The 21,208-nt window shown below is 43.3% G+C and overlaps 2 protein-coding genes across 3 annotated transcripts in view; one reads left to right on the top strand and one right to left on the bottom strand.

The window, feature by feature from the left end:
- Positions 1–14,466, top strand: part of LOC121545572 (E3 ubiquitin-protein ligase MIB2) — a 72,507-nt gene extending 58,041 nt beyond the window's left edge. For both annotated transcript variants that reach the window (XM_041856206.2, XM_041856207.2), the window contains 7 exons: positions 118–272; positions 6,509–6,635; positions 7,916–8,191; positions 9,392–9,570; positions 9,785–9,978; positions 11,309–11,374; positions 11,569–14,466. In XM_041856206.2, coding sequence (XP_041712140.1) covers positions 118–272; positions 6,509–6,635; positions 7,916–8,191; positions 9,392–9,570; positions 9,785–9,978; positions 11,309–11,374; positions 11,569–11,810 — 1,239 coding nt within the window. In that variant the 3' untranslated portion in view covers positions 11,811–14,466. The remainder of the gene's footprint in view (positions 1–117; positions 273–6,508; positions 6,636–7,915; positions 8,192–9,391; positions 9,571–9,784; positions 9,979–11,308; positions 11,375–11,568) is intronic.
- Positions 14,467–17,201: 2,735 nt separating this feature from the next.
- On the bottom strand, positions 17,202–20,590 carry LOC121545573 (ubiA prenyltransferase domain-containing protein 1-like). The gene is made up of 3 exons (XM_041856208.1): positions 20,385–20,590; positions 19,305–19,905; positions 17,202–19,196 (listed from the first exon to the last, which is right to left on the bottom strand). Exons 2-3 carry the CDS (start codon positions 19,861–19,863, stop codon positions 18,709–18,711), a joined length of 1,047 nt encoding a protein of 348 aa, XP_041712142.1. The 5' UTR covers positions 19,864–19,905; positions 20,385–20,590; the 3' UTR covers positions 17,202–18,708.
- Between the last annotated feature and the right edge of the window lie 618 nt (positions 20,591–21,208).

Raw genomic sequence — 21,208 nt, forward strand, 5'->3', positions numbered from 1 at the left:
TTAGGATCAGCTCTCCCTGCCCAAATTCTAACCCTCTCCTTTAGGGGCTACCACCCTCTAAACTGACCCCAGATCATTTATTATAGGGCTAACTTCTTTCTTCTCCTATCCCACCAGGACTCGTACGGAGACACGCCACTGCACGACGCCATCGCCAAAGACTTCCGGAACATCATTGAGATCCTGGTGGTGGTGCCCAACATCGACTTCACCCAGCAGAACAACCGCGGCTTCAACCTGCTGCACCACGCAGCCCTCAAAGGCAATAAACTGTGAGTACCACACTACTACTGCACTCTACACACTACCCCATACACACACCAACGCCACCCTTAAAGGCATCAGGCCGTGAGTACAATCAACACTACTACTACTAGACTACACACACATACTAGCTACATCTCACTACAACCCTCATACTCTCCTCTTCTTTACTCTCCTCTTATTTCTCTCTCTCTCTCTCTCTCTCTCTCTCTCTCTCTGTCTATGTCTCTCTCTCTCTCTCTCTCTCTCTCTCTCTCTCTCTCTCTCTCTCTCTCTCTCTCTCTCTCTCTCTCTCTGTCTCTCTCTCTCTCTCTCTTTCCCCCCCCCCCCAGGCTGAGATGGGAAGCTCCCCCACAGCTTCTATTCCCATGAGCCTCAGCACTGAGAACAGCCAGGCTCTCCTCCTGTCTCTCTCCCTCCTTCCCTTCCCACCAGCACTATTCACACAGAGAGAGAAGACACTCAAGACATCCCACACACATTCATGGCTATGCTACATTCTAAAACATTCTTTGTCCATCCAGACAGAAGGCGCAGCTCTGACTTCAGATACAAAAAACCCTAGTGTTGGCAAAGAGTCCACAATGACTTTGATCTGACAAGGAGTTTGAGGGTAGCAGAGAGAGTGGTTTAGGAGAGGAGAGGGGAGCCAGAGAGGGTGGTTTAGTAGAGGAGAGGGTGGTTTAGGAGAGGGGTGCCAGAGAGGGTGGTTTAGTAGAGGAGAGGGGAGCCAGAGATGGTGGTTTAGTAGAGGAGAGGGGAGCCAGAGAGGGTGGTTTAGTAGAGGAGAGGGGAGCCAGAGAGGGTGGTTTAGTAGAGGAGAGGGGAGCCAGAGAGGGTGGTTTAGTAGAGGAGAGGGTGGTTTAGGAGAGGGGTGCCAGAGAGGGTGGTTTAGTAGAGGAGAGGGGTGCCAGAGAGGGTGGTTTAGTAGAGGAGAGGGGAGCCAGAGAGGGTGGTTTAGTAGAGGAGAGGGTGGTTTAGGAGAGGGGTGCCAGAGAGGGTGGTTTAGTAGAGGAGAGGGGAGCCAGAGAGGGTGGTTTAGTAGAGGAGAGGGGAGCCAGAGAGGGTGGTTTAGTAGAGGAGAGGGGAGCCAGAGAGGGTGGTTTAGTAGAGGAGAGGGTGGTTTAGGAGAGGGGTGCCAGAGAGGGTGGTTTAGTAGAGGAGAGGGGAGCCAGAGAGGGTGGTTTAGTAGAGGAGAGGGTGGTTTAGGAGAGGGGAGCCAGAGAGAGTGGTAAAGTCATATAGGTTGTGTGGGTGACACTGTCAGAAACCATTAAGGCTCCAGACTTGAATTCTGCTGAGCTGAGGGAGGGAATAAAATCTAATCAGTTCAGTTACCACCCCAAAGCCAGGGTGAAATACATTTAATTCGGCAATAACTAGAATACCCAGGCCAACATTGTATAAAGTTGCAACATTTCGTTCAGTTTCGGTCTTCGTCAGGCCTTTAAACCCCACAAGTCAAGTGAAAAGCTTGAGCTGGTCTACACCCAAAAGAAGTTAGTAGAGGTGCTGACTAACAGTGAATAAACTGTAGGCTATAAAAATAAAGAGTTGCACACACTATATACAAGCTCCCAGTAATGTATTGGGTAAACCACCAACGTATGAGCATCACAGTGCCTTCTTCAGGGTGATAGGACTGAAATATAGGAGGAAATATAGGACAGAACGAATGCTTATAGACCCAACAAGTGATTGAAGTACATCAGAACGCAACTGTTAGACATTCTGTTGGCAGCAGAACGCAGTCTGTTAGTCATGGCATAACCAGAAATAGTCTAGAGCAGTGTTTCCAAACTCCAGTCCTCCAGTACCCTGAACAGTACACATTTTGATTGTAGCCCCAGATAAGCACACCTGATTCAACTTGTCAACTATTCATCAGGCCCTCAATGAGTTCAATCAGATGAGTTTGTCTGGGGCTACAACAAAAATGTGTGCTGTTGGGGGGACTGGAGTTGGGAACCACTGGTCTAGAGTAACTGGCTTTGCTTAACCGTCCACCTTATAGCAAAACATTTGTGTTACTGTTAAAGGGATAGTTCACCCAAATTACATATTGGTTTCCTTACCCTGTAAGCAGTCTTTGGACAAGGTTTGACAGCAATCATATCCAAATCATTCAAAAGTATCTAAAATTGATTGTGAAGCTCAACAAAGTCACGTATAGATGATTTGAACATGATGCACGAAAAATGATAATATCGGTACCATGACTTGAATGGGATTTGTGCCACAAGCCAGGCCCCCAACTTGATAGGACCCTCCTCCCTCAATGCCACTGGTAGTTGTCATGACCCAGCTTCTCTCATCACATTGGCTCAGCTCTGGGGGGACTAAATAACAGCTACACCCCCGAGCCCACACACACATCTACCCTGTACTGCTTGTATCTCTATTCCACCCCTCAACCCCCCCAGTGACAAGCATCTTCTTGAATGGGGAGAATGCTGACTGGGCACAAACAGGGGGGAAAAGGGGAATACAGTCAGTCTGCAGCACAGAATCATAAAAGAAATGGCCAATCTGTTCGGGCACATGTCATATGTGCAGTGCTGGAGTTCAGCGTGCTCTCCCAAGCATCCATTTGCAGCTGCTGCTGCAAATGAAAAGAACATAGAGAATTACAGTATTCTGGAGGAGCTATTTTCACTCGTACTATCAGTAAATGTACACATTAATGTATTAAGCAGTGGTATTCAAACTTTTTCAGCAGGGACCCCATTCTTTTCCTCCAGAATTTCTGGGGACCCCATTTTTTTTTCTCGCAACAATTCCTCAAGACCCCAGCCCAAATCTGATGACACAACCTTAAAATTGGTCAATTTTCATTTTTACATCAACAAATAACCTTAAATTCATTACATTTTAATCTCTTATCGAAAATACATAAATACATTTACTCAAGAAATTTGTATTTTTCTAATTCTCTATAATAATAATTCTGTGCTCTTTTAAATGTTTTGTTCCCAAAAAAAGTTACCCCGTCACTCCGACTTTGAATACCACTGTATTACAGGGTGGTCTAAGGTACTGTATGTATGTATGCATGCATGCTAAGGTATAGAGGAGATTTAGCAACACTTGGAGAATAACGGAATTACATTTTTAAAGTGTATTTATTGCTAAAAGTTAGCAGATGGATCTTTGTGGTCGTCGCAACGGGAAGCCTGTTGAAACCACATCAGACGATTATGTCGTCGACACTAGGAGGTCCCGTCCAGTTGACAGAGAGGTAGATAGCCGGGAGATGGGCCTGGCTCGAGGCTAGCTCAAGGCTAACTGGTGATTAGCCAACAACATCCATTCGGTTGCAGCTAGCTAGTTGCGATGATCCAGTGTTAAGGTCCAGTGATTCAGTGATTCCGGCAGAATCACTGAGTTGTTTGGGTTTATTTTTCCCCAAAGTAGCATCCCTAAAGCGGTTTTGAGTTCAGTCGGAATTCTCCAATTCTTCTCTCGCTCCTCTCCGGTGTTTTTGCCAATAGAAATGTGTGTTTGTTTATTTGAGTGAAGGTATTTATTTAGTTTATCTGAGGAAATGGAAAAAGAGCCTAGTTCTAAAAGGATCCTGGGAAGGCAGGCAGCCAGAGCAGTACTGGAGCTCCCCAGACACAGGCAGACAATGAGACAGAGAGCCTCATGGAGGCCCTTTCTCTCTCTTTCCCCATCTCTCGCTCGCTCCTGTCTCCTCTCACCCTCCCTCCCTCTCGCCAATCTTCCTCAATCTCTCTCTTCATCTCTCTATCTGGTGACCTGGGCTCTCAGTGCTCCTTCCCGAATCCCCAGCCAAAGGCCAGTCCGTCTGTCCGTACGCACCCCAGCTAGGCCTTAACCCTCACACACAGTCCAACCACAGCAACATTAAACGTCTGAGACGACTCCCTCTAACTACTTCACATAACTACTCAGCAAATAAACACACTTAAAAATTCCTTTCTTTCCACCTCCTCAAATCGATGTCACTTATAAGCTATGGTTATTTTCCCCAGTGAGTCCACGATTAAGACCAAACGATGAGAACCCCAAAATACATTTGCTCTCTAGCGAAAGCATTACCATAGCGTTGGAATGCCCTCAAGTCATGCTGTATGAGCTCATGTTAAGACAGTAATGCCTCGTAGATCAGGGGATATGGGAATATTCATGAATGTGCAGGGGTTAGTATGGAAATGATGCAGAGATCTAAACCGAGGGGAGGCGAGGTAAGAGGCGACGGATTGACTGGGCTAAAATCCATTCAGAAACACTTTCCAAGGGCTGCAGGGGGAGGGGCGGGACTATGAGCTTGTGAAGTGGGGAGGGGTAGGGGGGATCTGAGAGATGCGGTTTTGATGGAGGAGCGATGGAGGCAGCCGTGACAACCTCCCTATCCACCCTCCATCCTGCCTCCCCCTCCTCCCTAAGTGATCCGCACTGCAGGTACAAATGACCTGGATGTCCCCCCCACCAGTAGTACAGTATGTGGTGAGCTGCTTCTAGCGAGGCTGGCTGACCATGCCCATCTGCTGGTTGTGTCCTAGTGATGGGTGAAAAAATCTACAGTTTCATATCGCAACATTATTTTGGACAATATTATATAGATACTCCAAGTATCGATTTGTAAAAAAATATATATATATATGTCTGTACCTGCACCAAAACTCCGGTATTTTTCATCGTATAACTTGTTCTCTATCTTCTTTTTAAATAGTGAGCCATCATGTTTTCAGCGCTTTTATTTTCATGACTGATCAAACTTTTCTCATGCTCTCTTGTCTCTCTGCAGCAGACATAATGAGCAATATGTTTGGAACATCAAATCGCAATAAAATCTCAGTATCGAATCGCAATACATATAGAACCATGAGAATTGCAATACATATCGTATCGGCACCTAAGTATCTTGAGAATCGCAATACATATCGTATCGGCACCTAAGCATCATGATAATATATTTTCATGATGTCCCAGGCAATTCCCAGCCCTTTTGTTTCCTCCCTGGCAGCACTGCTGGTCGTGTACAGTAATGCGTCTGAAACAGGTGAGCAAGGTGTTAATGAGGGCTGCACACTTTTTATTACTTTTTTTATCATAAATAATGCTGCATTAAATCCCCTTATTTTACTCCGCAGCAGAAATAATTTGACTTGACCGTGCTTTTACTGTACACTACTGTAACTACTTGTACTAAACAGCTACCCAGTCAAGAGTCGACACTCAAATGTTTAATCTGCTGTTCAGTAGTGGTCATTTCAATTAAAGATAGCCATTTATTCTTGAAGAATATAATTTATAGATGCCTCATGAGCTTTCAAATTATTTAACAGTAACTTGGAGATTGCAAATAAGAGAACCTACTTCTAGTTGACATTAGATTATTAAAAATGAGATGCAAGGGGAAAACAACTCTGACTAATGGGAAAGGGCATGCCTGCCTGTCTGCAGTGGCCCGAGAAGTGTATAATACTGTACAGGCCAGGGCTAGGGGACTGGGGCACTGACTGACTAAGGTCTGTTGAGTTCAATTTCACATGCTATAAAGCAGCCGGCGCAGAGGATGGACACAGACAGCCCTGCTTTACAGCCAGCCAGCTTCTCGACAGACTGCAATATCAAAACCCAGTGCTTGAATAACAAAGCAGGATTACTCAATACGCCCGTCCTATTCGTCCTCAAAGCCCCAGCTCAGTCTCTCCACCACCACCACCTCTCATTTTGCGCTATGGAGATTGGCGAAAGTCTGTGGAAGTAGTTATAGAATATATTTTGTGGGCGAATATGTGGCGTGGATTAGAGTGAATTATGTTGAGTGCTTGAGGAAGCTTTATTTGAGTGTGGGAATGGTGGAGGAAGTGACTGATGGTAGAGTGAGATGCTGTATGGCAGAGGAGGAGGAGGGTGTTAGGAATGAGCAACGGTAATCCTTTAATGCAAGTTCAGCCGAGGGCTGGAGGTCAATGGTGTTTAGAGCCGCTGCTCCTCAGTAAAACGCTTAGCACTGCCTAATGGAAATCCCTGACCCATGTTGGGGCTCGCTTGGCTGTGTGGCGTTTCCTTTCCTTCTTATGGCGACCTTAAGCTACCGATGTGACACATTGACCTACGTCACAACACACATCTCTCTGATTCCAGGGTTTCCGTGTGTGTGTGTGATTATAATCCATAAAGCACTCTTCTGTCCCCAAGGCACGAAACATGTACATTATATGAATAGTGCACTATATACTCCATCTGAACCCGAGGCCATTTGTTTCTACAGGGCCACGGAGAAGATCTTGGCTCGGGCGCGTCAGCTGGTGGACGTCAAGAAGGAGGACGGCTTCTCAGCTCTGCACCTGGCCGCCCTCAACAACCACCGAGACGTGGCCGAGATCCTTGTGAAAGAGGTAAGGAACGGGGCTGAAAAGGGGTTTCCCCCAGCCTGTATATCTCTGTATCTTTCTATCTCTCCTTCTCGCTCTGCTCCCTAGAGTTATGAAGGAGACCTCCCCCTGGTGGCTGTTAACATATATGACATGTTTGGTTGTGGAGCAGCTAGAAGGGTTGTTGTTTCCATGCAACACTTTCAAGGGCTTTTTGGCTTAAAATGAACTTTCCAATAAACTTTCCTTCATGCTGCCATGACAGCATCCTTTGAAACTGGGACAGAAATGCCACACTAAACATTACAGGTACTAGAACAATTGTGCTGTCTTGCAAACCAAACAGCCAATAATATAGGCCTACACATAGGCTAGGCCTACTGTCAATTAAAGTTGCAGTAAACGTTACTTCGACAAGTTAAACTTAAACTAATATGTATAATATTGTCAAAGTGTTTATTAATATCCTTGAATTGCTCAACAGGCAATCGGACATAAGCTCCCGCAGCAGCACTTTCAATAATCAGGAACAAAAAATTAATGAATGATGAGTCAGTGTTTGAATGAATGATGAGTCTTAAAAATGTTGCATTTATATGAAAGTCAACAACAATCAGATAAAACAAATTATTATTTAGCTTATAACATTCTTTATAACACTTAAATGAACATTGGGCTGAAAACAAATAGGCCCATTATCCTTAGGCTATGCCTTTTGCCTATCGAACTGTAAAAATCCTAGATATACAATCAGATAAAACAAAATTATTATTTATAACTTTCTTTATAACACTTAAAAACGAATGAACATTGGCTTATGCTAAAAACGAATAGGCCTATTAGGATATGCCTTTTGCCTACAAGTAACAAAATAAATAAAGTAGCCTAAACAAAATAATACATTTTAGCCTATCCTATAGGCTATGTCTTTCGGCTAAGATGCATCTGGATTTCAATATAGGCTACATTTAAAATTAAATAAAGTGCAATGAGGAACCATTAGGTCTAGTTGTTTCTTTACCATGTCTTAGGTCTACGTAAAGTTTCTGACAAGAAACACCAGTATATTGACCTTTTTCTTCCCCAGAGTAGCGAACCATTTGTCCTTTACATTGCATTCTTCCAGCCTATTGACCCCCGTACAGTACTGCATAATAGGAACAGCACTGTAAAATACTTACAGATACCAGGCAGTCACAGGACAGCGACATAAAAAGCAAACGCATAGAATCTAACATTGGTACCTTCAGAGCCTTCCCCCAAAAAATTCATGACATCAACACCCCTCACCCACCCTCTCTCAGGGCCGCTGCGACATTAACATCCGCAACAACCGCAACCAGACGCCGTTGCAGTTGGCGGTGACGCAGGGCCATGGGGACCTGGTGCAGCTGCTAGTGGCAGAGGGTGCCGACGTCAACATGGAGGACGAGGACGGGGACACGGCCATGCACGTGGCCCTCAGCCGCCCGCAGCTGGCCAACGCTACGCTCACCCCCGCCACCTCCAGCACCACGACCACCACGCAGGAAAGAGGAGAGGGAGGCCCAGGCTCATCATCGTCCTCGCTCTACTGCCGGGTAGGACTGTGAGGAGGGGTGTGATCCTTCTTGATTAATCAGAAATTCCTGCTTTTCTAGCATTGTCCTCCATTCATATACATTTGAAACTGACCTATCCCCTAGCCAAAATCCTGCTTTTCCTAGAATGGTGAACACAGCGATCAGACTGGTTCCACAGGCTAGTTTTTCTATGTTGTCCTAATCACATCCTTAACCAGGTAGCCTGGTCCCAGATGTGCTTTAGCCAAACTCCTCTGACTATTGTTCACAATGGTAGCCAATGGAGTTGGCTAAAGCACATCAAGATGGGGACCAGGCCAGGAGAAGGGTGGTGTGAGAGAAATCATCTACCCCAGCTTCATTTAGGCACAATCACTCCTCACCTCCATTTTTTTATTGTTCCTTCTATTAGCTAGGTAGGTTATTGGGAAATCATTATCTTATACAATATGGACAAGGTATCGACAGAGCCTTGTATGACTACTTTACATGACCCAGGTGGGTGCAACAGATTGGTGGTGGAAGGAATGAGTTACCCCCCAATAACTGCACAATTACAATATAAAGCGCTTTCATTTTTAGAAGAGCTTTATGTAAATGCAAATCATCAGCGTTGTGTTCTAGCTGCCACTGGCACCGCCGAAGGGCATCCTCTCGTATCGGCACGACCCCAAACACTGCAGTGCTCAAACAATACTGGCCACCCGCCAAGCCTTTTTGGGACTTGGTGGATGGATGGGGTAAACAAACACACACATACACTGGCCATTTCAAGGTGGTCAGTCTTAGTACTCTGTATTCAGCAAAGGAGAGGGGGGAGGGGTTCTGGATTTGTCCAGCTGGGGTGCATTGGGTTTAGTGACATCACACCCTTGCTGTACTCTAGTCTGTGTATGAGGACCAGACATGCCCTTTGCATTTAGTAAACAGGTGGGCAGCTTGCATCTGACGTGCCACTGATTACTATAATTACTAGAAGATTATTGATTAATTGATACTAATGATCAATTACTAGTTTTAGTGTAATCTTATGTCCCCAGTAATCTTGTTGTGGTTGTTGTGCACTGTACTGTCTGTCTGTCTTTCTCTCTCTGCTATATCTTATGTGTGCAGCTTTCAAGCTCTCTTATGTGATTCCTTTAATTTACAAGATTAAAGGCTCATCAGAACTCAATTCTCTCTCTTCCTTTTCCCTCCCTCTTCCTGTCTCCTGTGTAGCTGAGCAGCTCGGGGCTGATGGGTAACACGGAGCTGAGCTTGGGTGCGGCCATCGCCTGTTTCCTGGCACAGGAGGGCGCCGACATCAACTACGCCAACCACAAGGGCAAGAGCCCGCTGGACCTGGTGGCTGATACAGCCGTGCTGCAGCTCATCAAGAGCTTCTCCGAGAAGTACCGGTACATACAACAACCACTGACTGACTGACATAGTCCTACTATTATAACAACACCTCACACACTCCTAGCTCTGAGGGCTCAGCCTGGAGATTAATGCCCCAATCAGACATAAATGGGCTTTAAAATAAGTGAAAAAGAAAAGACCAAAACAAAGAAGATAGATATCATACAGTATGTGTACCAAATCAGTCTTGCATCCATCTGTTCCTTTCAGGTTGCAGCGGCTGCAGGCCATCACGTGCGGCACGTCACTGAGCAGCACCAGCCTGCGGCGGGTCCACACAACACCCAACACCATGACCAACCTGGCCATGCCCGCCCTGCCAGGGCCCAGCGAGTGCCTCATCTGCTCCGAGCTGGCCCTGCTCGTCCTCTTCTGCCCCTGCCAGCACAGCGTTGCCTGCGAAGGTAGATGGATAGCGTGCAGGGCTCGACATTAAGCCTTGTCCGCGGCAATAAAATAATATAGAGATTTCAGTAAAAAAACACAATATCAAATAATTAGTCCGATCAGAATTGGATAAGGCAGTGGCGATGCTGCAGTGCACAGCAGGGCGTACGTACATGGTTGACATTCTGAGTAAATTGTCTATATTCCCATTTGCTATAGCCTATTTCAATAAATATGTTATACTTACACAAAGCAAGAGAACAATGTAGACTGAGCTAAGAGTCTCACCAAAGCAGTGCAAAATATGCGGTCAGAAAATGTTATTTTTTTCTCTCAAATGTTGGATGATCTGGGCCAATATCCAAAGTCAATTTTTATAGCGGACACTCCGCTGTCTTATTGTTGTAGAAGCCCAAATTCTATATTTTCTCTCCATTTGATATGAATATGACTTGGCCTATTAAGCCACTCTTTCAGTTTAATGCATGTTAGATTTCTCCTGCCGTGCCATTTCATGATCAAAGAATGAATGAATCTAAATGAGTTCTAGGCTATCTCAGCAAGTTTTATGTTGTTTTTGAATAACTCAGGCCTAAGGTAATAATGAGAGAGATAGAAGAAACAATAGCAAGATATAAAGATCAAATTTGAAATTTTAACAAACAGTTGAGCAAAGCATTATAAAACAGAAATGATGCATGCATGCAAGGCTAGAAAAAATAATTCCTTGCAATTGTGAACCAAACGACCAAAAGCCTAATCCTACTAACTGAAATATCATAAAAGCATTAAGACAAATTAAAGTTATGAATAATATTTTCCAAACTATTCTAATAAAGTGTTTAATGTGCAGCTTTTAAATGGGAATAATTATGAAAGTCATGCTATGCTATTCTTCATTCAAATATTTTAAGCCACAAGAAGTGAAATTGAGCAAACAATACCAAGATGGAAAAATCTAATGAGGAGTCAAAAGAAATGCATGGTTGGCCTATTTCCATATTATTCTAGCAATGTGCAACCTACCTACAACACATATAGTAGCCTAGGCCAATAAGAGAGGAGGGAGAAGAAAAAAAAAACCTTTGTAATTATCCAGTTCCAAGGACAGCAGAGTTGCTCTGCAGCCCATGATGATTTACAACACATCTCTTTCGTGCCACAGCTCTACCAGAGTGGAATAGGCTATTTGAAAATATTTGGCTTTTAGTCTAGGACTAGGTTTAGTCTTTGTCCGGGGAAACTGGCCTTTGGTGTTTCCACAATGGTACTCGGGTACCTTATTTTAGGTTTGAGGTCTTTGGGATCTGAAGTAACTCCTTGTGCCTCTCCCTAATCTCTCCACAGAGTGTGCTCATCGAATGAAGAAATGCATCAAATGCCAGGTTACGATCACCAAGAAAATAAGACAAGGTAATGGTACCACAGATAAGTAGAAGGCCTGTCTTGTTTTCTGATTTTTATTGATGTGTGTCGGTGAGGGGCATTGGTAGTAATTGATAAATAGAAGATGTCCGGATCATACTAATACTAGTACAGATCACAATACCTTTCAATGGAGTGTGATGTTGAAGTGAATGATGTGCATCCCCCTCCTCTTCCTCCAGACCAGACAGAGGTGGACTGCAGCCCGGGCTCGGAGAACTCGGAGCAGCACAACCTGCTGGAGCAGCTGCAGTCACGCTACCGCCAGATGGAGGAGCGCATCACCTGCCCCATTTGCATCGACAACCACATCAAGCTGGTCTTCCAGTGCGGCCACGCCTCCTGCATCGACTGCAGCGCCGCCCTCAAGACCTGCCCCATCTGCAGGCAGACCATCCGCGAGCGCATCCAGCTCTTCGTCTGACCCAGGCCCTCCTTTCTTCCTCTCTTCCCCTCCCCCCCGAGGAGTGGCCCAGGGGTGGTCAGCTCATTGCCCGCCTTCTGCTGGTGTTCGTTAGTCAGTCAGTCTGCTCCTCAGTCGTTCAGGATTAGCCACTCGATCGTCCATCCTGGCTCAGCTGCTGCGCTTTGTTGTGTTCCGTTGCATGACGTTGCGCCAGGGTTCCCAGCAGTGTCAACGAGCTGGATATGGTCGTACTAACTTGATTTTTTGTTTTGTTGTTGCCTGTTTCTTCACGGCTTTGTCCGTGGCCCCCAGTGTGCAGCAGCCGCAGCGGGTTGCATCAGGAGGAGGCAGTAGCGCCACAAGATCCATTCTCATTGGTCCACAAGGAGGACATCCCTACGAACCAGGGAGGAAGTCCCTCTGAATAGGACCTCACCTGTGCTGCTCTAAGAGGATGTCTGTTACTCCCCGTTAGATTGCATCCCACCCTGTTCCCCCGTTTGCCTGTCTTGCCTCCCCTGTTTACAAGGCTGCAGAGAACTGGCCGATGTCTCCCTGTCTTGAATCCAGTGTATTATGTTTGCTCTCCTTCGTATGAAGCTCTTTGTAATCAGTGTTAGTCTCCAGAGGGTGATGGTATAACTAAAGGCTCCTCTGTATAGCCCCTCCTTCTTGCCATACGTACGCAAGGGGAAAATACACACTTTATATATGCATGAGTATATGCATATTCAAAGCTGAAGACTGTGTTGTGGGTTTGGTTAGATGTGTGGTTTTAAGAGTACCAGTAATTAGTACTGAGTTATGTCTAAAGGTGTTTCTATTTAGCTAAAGTCATATTATTTTTGGTGTTTGCTCAGTAAAAAAAATATTTCTGCTGAAATTGCACCCAAGCCTATGTCCTTCTCTACTCAGGGTCCTGATTCATTGAAACACTTCTAGCATCAAAAAGGTCACAGAATGTTTTTTTTTGTCAACCCTTTTTACATTGGAGCCATCTGACAATTTGGTGTGTGTTCATTAAGGGACTTGTAGTTGATGTCTGGTAACACAACAGCTAGGACTTTTATAGCAGAATAGACCTGTGGATAAGTTCACTTCGGCCCAACATACCTTTCCTGCTTTAGGTATGAAATGAATGTTTAAATTACACCATTGTAGAGAGTGGTTTGTGTGCCGCTTTAAAGAAAGGAAAGACTTTGTCAGACGACGCAGTGCAAGTCATTTTCCTTATACCATCACCCAGATACCCATCGGCTTTGTTCTTTTTAGATATGTATCAAAATCATGATCGAAGCCTGTGTCTGTTGTTCATCGGAACCTGAGCGTCTGTCCTACTCCTCTGTGTGTAGGGTTGTACTACACAGCGATAACGTTAGCCGCACGCAGACCCGCTTGCAAGCATCATCACACAGCCTCAGACAGGGCTCAGCCCATTGGGTGGTGCAGATAGGTTTGTCATTGAGTTTAGGTCAACTTTGGACTCTTGCAGACAGAATTACTTTTGACTTCTGGAGGCCTTGGTGTCCTCTAGTTAGAGGAAGACCACTGATACTGTACACTATGATGAATCAATCCTCCAATACAGAACAGGAAGGATTAATGATCAAGCGAGGTGTGTGAACTTCCACCAAAGCTGAGCCTGAAAAATAATGAGCATGTATTTGCTTTTTCTTTCTTATTTTGTCACAATGTGGAATTTTGGCAGCCTTTGGACTCTGTTTTCTTGTCATGTATCTTTTTTTTCTCAAACAGATGTATTGTAAACATTGATTTAGAAAGGGCAAAAATTATTGTTAAGTGTGCATCTGTAGTGCACTTGTCTCACATCAGTCAGCCTACCTAGAAGAAACCCTCCCCAGTCGGTTTGGCAAGGCATTTTGGATTGTACTTTATTGATAATCATCCTTTGTAATGTTTGGTTTGTTTTCCGAAGGGCTTATGCATTTTTAAAAAATTGATCTATTTTAATCTTCTATTTCATTTTTCTATTGTAAACTTCCAGTGACAGGGGTTTTGTAACGTTAGATCCCAACTTTGGGAGAGCCAATTAAGATTTACATTTGAATGTCAGAAAAATATAACCTGTCTTACTTTGCCTTTTTGGGGGAAGGTTGTACAGATGCGTGGAAGAGAGGGAAAGTAAGGTTTACTCAAAAGTACTACTAACGTTACACCAGTGCCAAATCTTCAATAGGATGTGCACTACATAGGGAATAGGGTGTAATTTGAGACGGTGCCCAGTCCCTCTTTCCAGCTTCTGATTAACAACTGATATTAAAGAATTCTGTTCCAAAGTATAATCAATAAAACAAAAAATTGGAGCCAAAAAGCATTTTTCTTTTATAATTTGAGGCATAATGAATATAGAGCATTTCTGATTGAATCAATTAGATCATCAAAGATTGTCGTCTGGGGTCATGTGAGTAGTCTGTGCACAGGTAAAGGCAATAATAGTTTAGAAGAGCCAGGAGGTTTGGAAATATACCACTAGAGGTTTGCTATGAGAAGTACATAACATTTAAGCAACAAATGTTACTGTTGGGGTGTGTACAGTACAGCACTTGGAGTTCTGATGTTGGCCTTACTGCCCATTCCTCTTATGTTCATGTTTTTTTCAGTTGTATTCTGTACAAAAATATTTTGCAATAAATATGGAACTGTTTTATAAGGATTTGGTGTTCTGTGCTTAATCAGTCACTGTCTCCTCCCAACATGTAATTGACATGTCACCCGTCTAACTTAAAATATGTTTATCCAACTCAAATGAATCAATCAGTATATTAATGTTTTCTAACTCAAATTTATAAATTTAGTTTACTCACAATAAGTGTAATTTGGGGTAATTTGAGTTGGGTAAAGGTATTAATCTGCGATCGTCTAGCAATCCAAAGGTTGCATGTTCGAGTCGCGTTGGGGAAAACATTAGCATTTTAGCTAACCCTTGCCCTTATTCTAAGCTTAACCCAATTCACCTAACCGGCTACGTAAATACACCTAACCTTTGTCGTTTTAGTTCTAACCTTTTCAAATAATCCTAACCTTTGTTGTTAGTTCCCCTAACCACCAATGTAAATTCTCCCCATAATTCTCCTTTGTTACAGCACAACAAGCAACCTGGTCTCGTCCTCCAAGACATATGGTAAAATACCTCATCCAATTCGTATGCTATTGCACGTCCAGGTAAGTTGTATGATACTATACATCCTATAATTCGTATGATATTGTACGACCGCTATTCCATTCATAATGTAACCTAACATAATATATCATACTAAATTGTGTCACAGATTTACGTACAGAATAATACGAATTGCCCTGAGACCACGTTAGTGTAAACGCAGCCTATCTGTTCAAGCTTTTCCATGTCTACACATGGTAATGTGTCCACATTGGGCCAAGATTTCCTGGTCCCTACCTGTATGTATGCAAATTATTTGAGTGTTTCAAAAATATATATTTGTTTTAATGTTAAGTCAAATATTGATGTCTTGAGTCAATGGTGTCACCTGTCAACAGGGGTGGAAATAGTACTGAAATATCCTACTCAAGTAGAATTACTGTTACTTAAATTAAACTTTCCTCAAGAAATAAAATGAGACTCAGAAAAAAATACAAGTACTCAGAAAAGCTACTCAATAACAGTAACGAGAGTAGTGGTCCTCTGTAGCTCAGCTGGTAGAGCACGGCGCTTATAACGCCAAGGTAGTGGGTTCGATCCCCGGGACCACCCATACACAAAAAAATAAATAAATGTATGCACGCATGACTGTAAGTCGCTTTGGATAAAAGCGTCTGCTAAATGGCATATTATTATTATTATTATTAGTTGTAATTTGTTTCTTTACATCTCTGCCTATTAATGATTTCAGAGGAAAGGTATAATGAAATTACAGGACTTGTGTATGGCTTGTTCCTCATTCATCAGTAAGTAGAAAAAATATCAAAATAAACAAGGGCAGTAGAGTTGGATAATGGTTTAATAAGCAATGATAGAAATCCAGACAAAACATTGTGCGAGCGCCTCACTATTCCCATCTCAGTGTCTGTGCTTTTAATGGGTCAATTATCTCGCTATGCTGCAGAGCACACTGATGATGCTAGCCAGCCTGTTCTTAGCAAGGCCTGTATCATAAACCATCTCTGTCCTTAGCCTAACATAAAATAACAACCTCATGCCCTCTTCATCAGGAACACATATGGTGCAAACACACAAATTGACTTGCATATGACAAACTGCTCATGAATGGATGATGACAGAACCACATGAGAGCAGGGGCTTAACTCAGGTGGTGGAAGCGTTCTGAGCGGTGCAGATAAACAGAGCAGACATGATGATTCTCTTATGGATTTTAGAGAACAATATCTGTGTGAGGCACTTAATTTCTTTAAAGGAGAGTATAATTATTTTATTGCGATGGAATAGATATTCCTGAACAGGCCCCAGCGTAACCTAACCATATCAATAATTGCCTCAAGGAAGGAAGGAAAGATGGACAAAAGAGCATTTGGTCCAGTGTGGCTGTTTATAAGAGTGTGGCGCTAGCAATGACAAGGTGGAGGGTTCAATTCCTGCAGGGATCACATACTGGTATGCACTCATTATACTTTGCTTTGGATACAAGCATCTGCTGAGTGGCATATTTATGTATTTGTAAAGTTATTATTAAATACAACTTTAGTTGTAAAGTATTGAAATGGTGGATGGCTGTTATGCACCTGGTGGGGTGAGGCTGAAGTGTCAGAACTGCAAAAGGTTGTCTGTGGCTTGGTTGACCAAATCACTTTTTTTCCCTTTGTACCTTTTATTCAGACAGGCAATAAGTAGAGGGGGCGAAAGATGAAGGGGGGATACAGTAGGAAAAATGGACACACGGACCGTCGAGACTGACAAGTTCTATACTAAATGGTAGGGTGGGGCGATAAATAGCCTTTTAAAGAGGCAATCTGCAGTTGAAACAATAACAACGCTCATCCCCGCCCGTTTTGGTAAAAAGCTGAGGGATGGGGCTGGAGAAATGTAACCACTCTCAAATAAATAGACAGAGCTATGGATGCAAGGGCTGACCATCCATGATATCAAAAGTATAGTTTTATCCATGTAGTGAGGTTATACACAGTGTACAAAACATTAAGAACACCTTCCTAATATCGAGTTGCACGGGAAACAGTTGAGCGCGAAAAACCCAGCAGCGTTGCAGTTCTTGACACAAACTGGTGCGCCTGGCACCTACTACCATACCCCGTTCAAAGGCACTTAAATATTTTATATTTCCCATTCACCCTATGAATTGTACACACACAATCAATGTCTCAATTGTCTCAAAAATATTTATTTAACCTGTCCCCTCCCCTTCATCTACACTGATTAAATGTATTTAACAAGTGACATCAATAAGGGATCATAGCTTTCACCTCATCAGTCTGTCATGGAAAGAGCTGGTGTTCATAATGTTTTGTACAGTGTTGGTTTACATTGTCTGTTTACAAACATTGATTTATGTTCGATTCTGATGGGGTACAACAATTGAACTAAGCTCATGAGGCATTTCTAAGTTATATTCTTCAAAAATCAATGGGTACATTATTAATGTATACGTTTTTAAAAAATGTATGTAGCAACTGCAGATTGCTATTTTAAGGTATACAATACCCTCTATAAAGGTATTTTGTGTCTACATTAAGTAAATTAACATGATGCAAATTTTTACCATCAGACTGAGTACTTTGGCTGACAAGAAGTCCAATGGTAATGTCCCAGGCCTGTTCCATAGAAAACACAAGTTATTTACAAATGAATACAAGTCTACTGGCTTCCAGATGATTAATACTGTGGGCTTGCATTTCTAATGATAAGCATTGGGCTCCAATTGGGGAATTGATGTCTTATTCAAACCTGAAGTTTGAAGCTCAACAGAAAGCTGTGTGGCAGAGTATGGGCACACAGTGCAGTGGCCCCATTTACATTGCATATTTCAAAACCTTACAAAAATGTAAGGCTATAGTCTTCTCTGAAATAGTCAAAATTATTTCAATATCAAATTCTGATAGAAGAACCTGAAGTAAATAAATAAAAATGACAATTTCTGCATTATGCGAGGAACAAGAAAAACAAAGACAATAGATGTCATTTCTTAATGAATCCATAACTTCCCAAAACATACAGCCTAACAGTAAAATCCTAAAAGGTCACTAACTGGTCCAATGCAAATTAGGCTGAGATCTGGACCATTTGGGGGCATTTCCATGTACTCACAATGCATCACATTAATTTATATTTGTTTATGGACTGGATCAATGAATCGTTGCACTCCTCTGTCTAAAACTAAAACAGAAATGGAAATTACCAATCCTTGACTCCAAAACCTGATAATAACAAGGCTACCATCTCATACCAAAAAACAACAACATTATTGCAATTCATAATTTTAACCTCAAACCCTGATGAATAAATCAGGCTATTGTCTTAACATTAGCAAAAAAACAGACATTTCAATTTAAGAGATTAAAAGGTTTAGATTTGGTTTATTGACATTTTGAAGAATTGCATCACTGGTAGCAAGTCTAAGGGCCCGACGCAACGCATGGCAACAGTTTTTTCAATGTCTGTCCTCATTTTGAGGCATCAGGACATGAAATGTCCTCTGTACTGTGGTCTTATACCAAATGAGTCTGAACACATCTCAGACTTCAATCGATACACAGAACTCTGCAAAATACTGGACCAGTTACACATCTGGTTATATCTGTCAGTATTACAGAAGAGTAACTCAACTGTCAGTTTCTCTGGATGTATAAATTAGACAATAAATTAAAGCCTTTGAACTCAAGTAAATTATTACAAATACAAAGATGTACATAAACTAGTCTGTATAAAAAATAATAATAATAGCTATACAAAGAAGCTACAATTCGATCACAGTAGCGGTAAGCTGCCTTGAGGTGCCAGAATGATCCCAAAGACATAGAAAAGTCCCATCAGGAGGTTGAGCTTGGCCGTCTTTTGGGGGATCTTGGAATAGCACTGGCTGCGGAACTGCCTCTCCAGGGGGAAGGCCATGGGTAACGTGAGCAGGGGCAGGGCCATGCTGATGGTGTAGTGGGTGGCCAGGATGCAGAAGAGCACGTAGGGGACAAACAGCAGGAGGTTGAAGAGGATGTAGGACAGTGTGGGCCCAATGAGAATGGCCAGAGTGACGATGCCCGCCTGTTTGTCAGAGTCCATGTCTCTGGTGTTGTTGCTGTGAAGGATGGCCTCTGTGTTGAGGGCCAGGGGAACGGCGTAGACCAGAGGCAGGACAGACAGGTAGCCCACCTGCACAGCGTGGGCAAACATTACCGCCAGGGGGCCAAACGTGATCAGGATCACCACGTCCCCCAGGGCCACGTACTTAAGACCAATGCCTGGAAACAGGACAGGGAAGGTATCATAAGTATCTGGATATTAGTGTGTGTGTGTACTAGTAAATAAAGTGAGGGAAATAATGTCAGTACATTTAATGCCTAGCTCACCTCCTGTGTACAGAAAAGAGCTGGAGAGCCCTCCAAAATAAATAAGGGCCAGATGCTCCATCCTCAAAGTGGAGATAAAGTAGAGTAGGGTGGCACACAAGCAGCCCAGAGAGTAGAGCAGCGCTCCGAACATGACCACGTCCTGCGGCGCCAGGATCTCATCCACCAGAGTCCTATCATCGCTCTTCTTGTGGTCGATCCCTTTGGAGAAGTCATAGTAAGTGTTAACCAGGTTTCCTGCCCCATGCACCACCAGCACTGCCACAGCACACACCATGAGGATGACCAAGTCCACAGAGCCCTCCAGCTTGTAGGCCAGGGCACTGCCCAGCACCACCGGTGTGAGGGAGGCGCTGAAACTCCACGGCCGCAGGGCCAGCACATAAGCAGCACACTTGTACCTCATGTCGGACGCGACTCTGGCCCTCCCTGAGCTTCGGTGGGCGGCGGTGTGATTCTGCACAGTGTCATTCAAACCGGAGTGCCTCGTCTCATTATGTCCATTCGATCCAGCCAAAACAAATGTCTCTGCGCTGCTTGGTTTCTGCCCCACAGCCATACCTCTGCCAGGGTCCGCAAAACAAAGAAACGGATGGTAAACCTGTAACAGAATCACAGAGGTCACACATAGAATGTAATTAAATGAACATCTCATTTAATGAACAAGAGCATTAGAATCCAGGCTCTGTAAGTTATTGAAAACCAGTATGGAGTAGTTATTGTATTGTCCTTCATTATTGAAGGGTTGCAAGAGCGTGCGACCAGAATTTGTTGTTGTTGAGCAGGATTAAAGCGTACTACTACATGCTAGGCCGTAGCTAGCAAACGAGTCTGTTTAATTTCCAGTACTTCCTGAGTAGCTAGAAATATGCTAGTTGGACCACCTGTATTTCAATGCACCATGTTGTGAATTGTACAAAACACCTGTTGAATGGCCACATTACTTTCTCCCTACAACCTCGTAAAATTGGCATTTAGAGCATTGCACTGCTGGATAGTCAACTACAGAGATTAAAGGATTAACGCTAACTAGCAAGCCAAAAGCCAGACACAAATGAAATGTCCGAAACCGGACTTTACCTGTTTTATGTATCCGTTATCTGATAAATTATTTCACGCCATGTAACAACATCTTTATGTGACCGCTAGCTAACCACAGGGCTGACCCTACTCCCTCGGTAAGCCAGCTACGTGTCAATTTCGAGGATATTTCACTGGCTGATCACAGTTAACCCTGACAGACGACATTTCGTCCAACCCTCTTGAGTGAGTGCGGACGTAAATAGGCGCCGATGAAAACTCGCTTCAATGTGATCTGAGTTCCGGGTGTTGTAGATGACATGTCCAAGAAGAACCCTTTCCTCAATAAGAACATTTAAAATATTGCTTATTTTGTACACTCGCACCAACGGATATTTTAGAAATACTAAGGCAGGCCAGGAAGTTAGTTGTTGGTTATCTGGTGGTGGGTCAGTGCGATCTCTCCCTATCCCACCCTGATTCGTAAACGGGGAAAACGTTAAACTGAATTCAGACCATCATCTAATTGCAAATACCATACTCTCTAAAACTACACGTCTCCAAAAACACTTGGCGGCAATTTTTGTTTAAATTCTTTTCGAACGTTGCAGCCCAGACTTAAATTGCGTGTTTCGGCCCTTCACATATGCACGAGTTGTACACAGATCTGCAGAATGTATGCCTATCAGCATAGGCCTACTGACATACATTTTCACAATGAATTTGATGCAGATAATTTACTCCAATTAAACTACAATTTGAGAAATATTTGTTGCTTGCATCAGGCAATAGCCTGTCACCAGATATACTATTTTCCTATGCAATAAGAAAAAAAAGATTGCATTTTAATTAAGAGTCAGAAAATATTTAAATGATGTTCAATA

The sequence above is a fragment of the Coregonus clupeaformis genome, chromosome 30 (genome assembly GCF_020615455.1).
Source record: "Coregonus clupeaformis isolate EN_2021a chromosome 30, ASM2061545v1, whole genome shotgun sequence".
Classification (NCBI taxonomy): Eukaryota; Metazoa; Chordata; class Actinopteri; order Salmoniformes; family Salmonidae; genus Coregonus; species Coregonus clupeaformis.

Bases quoted from the DNA above. Each gene is read 5' to 3' on its own strand.
- LOC121545573 (XM_041856208.1), bottom strand. From the start codon at position 19,863: ATGGCTGTGGGGCAGAAACCAAGCAGCGCAGAGACATTTGTTTTGGCT. The intron at 19,197-19,304 runs GTGAGCTAGGCA...TCCTGTTTCCAG, and splicing joins CTCTTTTCTGTACACAGGAG to GCATTGGTCTTAAGTACGTG.